The sequence below is a fragment of the Salvelinus sp. IW2-2015 genome, linkage group LG30 (genome assembly GCF_002910315.2).
Source record: "Salvelinus sp. IW2-2015 linkage group LG30, ASM291031v2, whole genome shotgun sequence".
NCBI lineage: Eukaryota > Metazoa > Chordata > Actinopteri > Salmoniformes > Salmonidae > Salvelinus > Salvelinus sp. IW2-2015.
This window is the reverse complement of record NC_036869.1, coordinates 6,582,043-6,590,002: the sequence shown is the minus strand read 5'-3', so window position 1 is coordinate 6,590,002 and position 7,960 is coordinate 6,582,043. Positions and strand designations below refer to the sequence as shown.

The 7,960-nt window shown below is 40.0% G+C and overlaps 1 protein-coding gene across 2 annotated transcripts; it reads right to left on the bottom strand.

Moving 5' to 3' along the window:
* Positions 1–230: 230 nt before the first annotated feature.
* LOC111955329 (ras-related GTP-binding protein C) lies at positions 231–7,700 on the bottom strand. 2 transcript variants are annotated; one of them, XM_023975533.2, is made up of 7 exons: positions 7,183–7,700; positions 6,359–6,562; positions 5,169–5,368; positions 4,539–4,653; positions 4,245–4,387; positions 3,402–3,550; positions 231–3,191 (listed from the first exon to the last, which is right to left on the bottom strand). In XM_023975533.2, exons 1-7 carry the CDS (start codon positions 7,366–7,368, stop codon positions 3,034–3,036), a joined length of 1,155 nt encoding a protein of 384 aa, XP_023831301.1. In that variant the 5' UTR covers positions 7,369–7,700; the 3' UTR covers positions 231–3,033. The 2 variants fall into 2 exon arrangements, with proteins under 2 accessions (XP_023831301.1, XP_023831302.1); XM_023975534.2 differs by having other exon boundaries at positions 5,169–5,272.
* Between the last annotated feature and the right edge of the window lie 260 nt (positions 7,701–7,960).

The following is a 7,960-nucleotide window of genomic DNA, read 5'->3' as shown; positions in this document are numbered from 1 at the left end:
AAGGAGGAAAGCTCCAACCAGGATTTCTGGAAAACCAGGGAATGTATTGAAAGTTCCCGGAATTTTGCAACCCTAGCCAAGAAACACACGTCTAGCCTCGATTTAGGCAAGTTACTTGTTTCAACCTCGGAAGCATTTTTTGTTTTGTTCAAGACAATACATTTACTGTATAGGATCCAAAATGGTAGGTAGACTGGATGTTCAGAACAGTACAGTTATGAGTGACAATATTCAAATGAAAAAATATCTTTAATGCTTCACACAATTTCAGATAAAATAGTGAGAGACACTCAAATTTCCCTTATAATTCAAGTGCTTTAAATGCTTAATTATACTCAACAAAAAAAAACATTTATAACCTTATGGCATCTGACAACATATTCGATATGATTCACCTCCCTTTGCACCCAAAAGCAGAACAAAGACCAATGCAAATATTATCTCACAATGGAATCATAGAATCATCCCAATTGGTTGTCAGAGTAACAAACACTTTCATCATAAAGGTTATATCCCGAATGGCACCCTATCCCCTTTATAGTGCACTACTTTTGACTGGGCCCTGGTAAAAATAATAATAATAGTACACTATATAGGGAATAGTGTGCCACTTTGGAGGCATGCTAAGAGTCAGTCACTACAGCGCCCTGGAACCAATAAGACTAACATCCTGTAATACTCCATTTGAAACACTGGTAATTTATTAAGTTATTATAACTTGCACAGTTGGGGTCTAGGGAGACCTCAAGCATTCCCTTTATAGTGCAGTACTTTAGACCAGGGCCCATAGGGCTCTGGTCAAAAGTAGTTGCCTGACGACTCATCCTGAATTGAATTCCGCTGCTCTATCGATCACTCCATACAAGAAATGCTAGTGGGTGTGGCATATGGCCAGAGTGATGAGGATGGGTAGTCAGACTACAAAATTATTGCACTATGTAGGGATGCAGTCTGAATGATTACCTCTACATACCACAAGAGTTGTTGGTACTCACTACTAAAAACATACTGTAAGTACTGTACTGACCTTTCAGATAGCTTACCATGTCAGAGAGAGAAATACATTTACACACACCAGTCATAATTGTGTAATTGAAAGATTAAATTAATACATTATGTAAAAAAATGTTGGACCCAGGTATTTGTAACACAGAGACCTTTCAGCAAACATTCACATATTTTGTCATTAGTATAGTTCAATATATATGTTTTTATGCAGCACAGGGCACTGACTGGCCCAAAAGTAAACTCATTTTATAGTGAATTTGGCTACAGTTTGAAACTGACAACTGCATGAGAGTAGTAGGTACAGTATCATAGTTTACAACCACAAGTACTTTTCGAGGTGGTTTTCTTCCCAGATGGGGAAATGTTATCTTTGAGGAACAAGGCCTAGTTTTTAGCTAGGCTCCAAAACAATCAAAACAACTAAGTTGAAATACATATAGCAATAGTCCCAGATCTATAGTTGCATGCTTACAAATAGACCGCTTTGCACCGTAGTAACCAATGTCCAGTGCGATAACACTAACATGTACTCTACCGATCAAAGGTTTGGGGTCACTAAGAAATGTCCTTGTTTTTGAAAGAAAAGTACATTTTTTGTCCATTAAAATAACATAAAATTGATCAGAAATACAGTGTAGACATGGTTAATGTTGTAAATGACTATTGTAGCTGGACACAGCAGATTTTTTATGGAATATCTACATAGGCGTACAGAGGCCCATTATCAGCAACCATCACTCTTGTGTTCCAAGGGCACGTTGTGTTAGCTAATCCAAGTATATCATTTTAAAAGGCTAATTGATCATTATAAAACACTTTTGCAATTATGTTAGCACAGCTGAAAACTGTTGTTCTGGTTAAAGATACAATAAAACTGTCCTTCTTTAGACTATTTGAGTACCTTTAGCATCAGCATTTTGGGTTCGATTACAGGCTCAAAATGGCCAGAAACAAATAACTTTCTTCTGAAACTCGTCGGTCTATTCTTGTTCTGAGAAATGAAGGCTATTCCATGCGAGAAATCGCCAAGAAACTGAAGATCTCGTACAACGCTGTGTAATACTCCCTGAACAGAACAGAACTGGCTCTAACCAGAATAGAAAGAGGAGCAGAAGGCCCCGGTACAGAACTGAGCAAGAGGACAAGTACATTAGAGTGTCTAGTTTGAGAAACAGACGCCTCACAAGTCCTCAACTGGCAGCTTCATTAAATAGTACCCGCAAAACACCAGTCTCAATGTCAACAGTGAAGAGGCGACTCCGGGATGCTGGCCTTCTAGGCAGAGTTCCTTAGCTAACACAACGTGCCATTGAAACACAGGAGTGATGGTTGCTGATAATGGGCCTCTGTACGCCTATGTAGATATTCCATTAAAAATCAGCCGTTTCCAGATACAATAGTCATTTATAACATTAACAATGTCTACACTGTATTTCTGATCAATTTTATGTTATTTTAATGGACAAAAAAAAGTGCTTTTCTTTCAAAAACAAGGAAAGTTCMATTTCTAAGTGACCCCAAACTTTTGAACGGTAGTGATATTTACTGTTTCAATGCAGGCTTCCTAATTAATTTGTTTTCCAACATTGCTTCCTGTTGAACCTTGTCTGAAATAAGAGTGGGAAAACACAGATAGTGCCCTGTTTAAATGACTTGTGCTGAGGAAGACCACAATGACGACATTGTCATCTCGATACTCGTAAAACTGTTTGTAGCAAAAATAATCATTATTGTCAAATAAGTGGTTAGACGCAACCCAAAAACATTGAGGTGCTTAAAATAGATGTGCTTGCTGGCTTCAACTCTGTTCAGTGTTTAGTCCATTGCAGCGTTTTTTTTACCCTTTTCAATCCTTGCACAGAACAGCATCCCCCCCATCCCAAGTGTTATTTTTCAAGGTTTTTCCTGCTTTTTCCCTGTGTCACCTTTGATCGTTCATAGCCTTCCAAGTAAAATACACAATTACTACTTGTCCATTCTCAGTGGCTAAGGCATTCCAAACCTCTTTGCTTTTCTTACATTCCTCTAAACAGCACTTCCGTTTAATACACCAAGTTTTACGCTGGACAAGCTGTTGTTGGACGAGCTTGGCTGTAGTCTGCCTGTCCTCTGTGTCAAGGACCCCACTTCAAACACCTCCTGGATGGCTTTGCGGAAACAATGGAAGTTATAGTCTATTAAACCTGAAAGAAAACATCAGAAAATAAATCACGCTATATGAATTTATTTCAAAACAAATTGGGCTAGTAACTTCCAGCACTACAAATGAGATAAGCATGGTAGTGCAGCGTGTTAAACTTCTTCTAAAGGCTATATGCATGTCGGTCAAATCAACAATAGGCTGCTAAGATAAATGGTTAAATCCTATAAATGGTGCCAGACTTTTGTCTTACCTTTCTTTTCAAAGCTCTCCTCTCTAAGGATGCAAACGAGGGCTAGGAACTTGGTGACCTCTTTCAGGTAGAGTATGGTGGTATTGTTGAGCTTAATGATGGCCAAAGACTCCTTATCATATGCACTGCCATTTCCATCTTCCCTCAGGCTGCAATGGAAGAACACAAAGCTATTCACTTTTTACAATCACAAAATAAACTCAAAGCTCTCCACAATAGCTTTTCACAATCACAGCGATCTACGATTCCATGTCAACCTTTGCAATCACAAAAGCATCCTTACCACATGCTTCAACCGAATACAGTGCCAGAGGAATGCGTATTCACTGCATTGTTCATTTCAAATGATTTTCACATAAATCCCAAGCATGTACAATGTAATTTATTGAAGAGACAGTTAAATAGGATGTCCAATACACACATTTTTAAATGGCATGGCAGGGATCATCAACTAGATTCAGACGAGGGGTGATTGTTTTCTTGAGCAGATGGTCGGGGGGCCGGAAAATAATTACAAATTATTTGTAGACTGCAAATTGACGACAAGAAGCCCAAACACATAATAGTTGACTAAAACATAATAATTTCAAACCTTGCTTACATTTGTAAACGATCATGTCTCTATTATGCGTGGGAATACTTGGGAACAGATTTCCAAAATTAAAAGTACTTGGAGCTGATTTCCTGGTGTTTTTGTAGTCTTATGTCAAACAATGATTTATTATTATTATTTGCATTTATTTTGGGGGGGGTTTTTGCTTATAAAACTTGGGAGGCCAAATAAAACCACCTGCGGGACAAATTCTGCCAGTTGGGGAACCCTGGCATATGATTTTCTCTCACCCATAGATACAAGAGACGTCAATGACAACATCGATCATGTCACAACAAAGCTCGTATGACTGCATGTCCACAGGGGAGCTGTCGGTGGCGATGTAAATCTTACTGACCACGTCAAACAGGAAGGCTTTCTCAATCCCAGAGTTCTGTCCAAAAATAAAAACACGGGCAATGTTTTGACATATGAAACATTATCGAAAGGACTAAAACATTGCAAAAAATCTGTTGTGATTTGTGTAGAAGTACAGAAAAACAAGCATCAGTTCAAATCAGCTTATTGGTCAAAACAATACGTACTGATATGAAAATGTTCACAAGGTTTTCCAATGTTGGTAGCTGAGGAATGAGCTTCTGGACAACTTTACTGAAAGCCTCAAATATAGAGTGGTCATAGATGCTGGTCAAATAAAAGCTGAAACATAGAGAGAGGAGGAAGAGGGAGAGAGAATTGAGATCGCAGTTATATTTCCTGTGTTTCTAACAGTTCCTCTCCCAACATGTTAGGTCAAAAACAAGCTGATCCCTCTGAGTAACATTCAGCCACATACCTAACCTACCACCAGTTAAGGACAAAACAGACCGAGGCCAACAAATGGTTAAAAGCAAGTGTGTGGCCTTCACATCTCCTCTGACCACAGAATATCAGCTGACATTTACTACTGTTCATTTCCCTAAGATTCTTCATGTTGAATAGCCACAGTTGGTCCAGACCCAGCAGGTGATCTACTGCGCACGGCCGACGTTCATTATGTTGTATCTTATCCTTTATACTAAAGGCYGTTACACACGTCATGCAAACAGAACGACGGATCGCTGTATACTGTTCGTTCCAAATTGAGCCACACAAAAGTACATAGAACTACATGTGAAAATGACACTCCGTTGCTGTGTTTGCATAGTTTGAGTGAAGTGTGTAGGGCCCTTAACCTGAGATGAAGCTTCTCCAGGCTGGCATCTGCCAGGTCATCGTTGGCTCTCTGATGGACGTCTCTTTGGGTTTCTATCTTGTGGTCGTCTGACAGGCCATCAACCTTATGGATAAACACCTCAAAGTTGATCTCTGGGTTGACCCTGTAGGCTCGGGACACTGTGAGATGTAGCCTCCCCAAGGCTTCAACATAATCATCCTGATGAAACCAATAGAGAACAAAGGCATAAGACGTGCTACCTGTCCCAGACCTGCTGTTTTCAACTCTCTAGAGACCGCAGGAGCGGTAGAGATACTCTTAATGATCGGCTATGAAAAGCCAACTGACATTTACTCCTGAGGTGCTAGCTTGCTGCACCCTCGACAACTACTGTGATTATTATTATTTGACCATGCTGGTCATTAATGAACATTTGAACATCTCGGCCATGTTCTGTTATAATCTACCCGGCACAGCCAGAAGAGGACTGGCCACCCCTCATAGCCTGGTTCCTCTCTAGGTTTCTTCCTAGGTTTTGGCCTTTCTAGGGAGTTTTTCCTAGCCACTGTGCTTCTACACCTGCATTGCTTGCTGTTAGGGGTTTTAGGCTGGGTTTCTGTACAGCACATTAAGATATCAGCTGATGTACGAAGGGCTATATAAATACATTTGATTTGATTTAGAGCAGACACAATGCAGCAGTCTATTTTTTTGTATAAATAAAGATCAGTGGAACTGTAGGCTGTACAGTCAGTCTCCCAGGACTGCTGTAGAAAAGAAGAGCCTTCTCAATGTTTGCCATGGGTAGTGGGTAATTCCATGGTAACGGAATTATGCCGAGACTCATTTTTTCACTTTCAAATGTATACCTAACAAAAAACGATTGATTTTAGAGTTAAACAAACCATACATCTCTATACACAAGGACTACTTTTAACAATTTCCACTGAACATATTAAAAAAAAACATTAACAGGAAGAACTGTGCAGATACAAAGTTCAGTAACAGAATAAATCTGAGGGAGATTTTACCATTATTCTGTTATCAAATTGTGCATCTGCAGTTTTTCTAAGTAGTCATTAGAGTTGTATGGTTTGTTAATCTTTGAAATCAATGGTTTTTGTTTGGCATACATTTTAAAGCATAATTCAAGTGTGTTACCTTGGAATTGCCCTAGTACAATGTCTAACATTCCTCTAGTATTCTCACCTGAGCATCAATGACGAATATCAAAGCCCCCGTGCCCCTGAAGATCATCTCATAGTCGAAGGTAGGGTCAAAGAAGTCCACCTGACCAGGGAAGTCCCAGATTTGAAAATTGACGAAAGAGCTGCTGGAGATGTCATCCTTGTAGATTTTGTTGGTGCTCTCCAAGAACAGTGTCTCGTTGGGCGACATCTTGTGGAATACAACCTGGATATAGCACAATAGATTTTTTAAATTAGACAAATACAATCAGTGTAAATTACTACTTGACTGACTAGTTAGGTAATCAACAACTTGAGTAGTGTACTATTCATAAACACTATGGTGCATACACATTATAAACATTGTAGTGATGCACAGAAGAACTGACCAGCAGCAACTTATTGGAGAACTAAACTAATAGAAGGGGGTGGGTATAATTTATGGAACGTTCCAACAGGAATCTGTTCCAGAAACTTCGTAAATAACAAGGTTGCCAACAAACAACGCATACAAAGTTGTATAGCGGCCGAATAAGATACCCGGTAGGGAGTGGGCTATTTCATTAMGTTTTTCACTCACTACGTTTATTCCGCAAAATGTCTGTCCTCACTCTGGTAGCCTATGGACAAACATTAAGAATAAGSTATGTGGTGAGTTGATGCCTATTCGAAAGCTAGTTAGCAAGGTGAATTTATCNCCTATTCGAAAGCTAGTTAGCAAGGTGAATTTATCGTGCTACTTTGTATGCGTTGTTTGGCAATCGTGTACTTTACGAAGTTTTTGGAACAGATTCCTGTTGGAAAGTTCCACAAATTAAACCTACCCATAGAAGTATAGCAACACACCTTTTGAATAGATGACTTTCCACTTCTCCGCAATCCCATCAGCAGGATCCTTGGTTTACTGTCACCTGACGTCGTGCTCTCCTCCTCGATATCTGGTTCCTCCACTCCGTAGCCAAAATCCTTTGGGAAAGAGTCCACAACACCATAACTCCGAGCCAATGCAGGCTCCTCGTACTGAATCGACATTTTGCCTCAACTCTACCAAACAAATCAACGTTAGCGATTGTTAAATCTACTGGTCAAATCCAACCCTGTTTTGAGATAGCGTTAGCACTAACTAGCCTAGCTAACTACTCAGATAGCTTGCTAGCTACTGGTTTTGCTTGGTTGTTCACAACCTAGTCGTGATTTGAAAACAGACGATAGGTAGTGCTGTTATAGGGTGTATTCACTACGAACTAAATACCAGCATTTTAGTACCAAACAACATTATTGTATACTATACTTCCGCTACCCAACACCCCCGGTTTTAGCTTATCAACTAGCCAATTTTGTCTCACTTCCGCCATAACCTGTATTTTCCCGCCCCCTTACTCTCATTGGTTCTCTCTACGCACAGCAGTGTTAGAACATTGGCCCGTTGTCTTTCCTACTTCTCGAATTTTCAGCGCAGCTCAAGCAATTTCTCCAACCGTCAACACATTCAGATGAATAGAGGACACGTACCTGGACACGCGTTGGTTGGGAATTGTGTGTGTTGGGGGGGCTAAGGGCTGTTCTTTTCACGAAGCAACACTGAGTGCCTGGATACAGCCCTTAGCCGTGGTATATTGGCCAT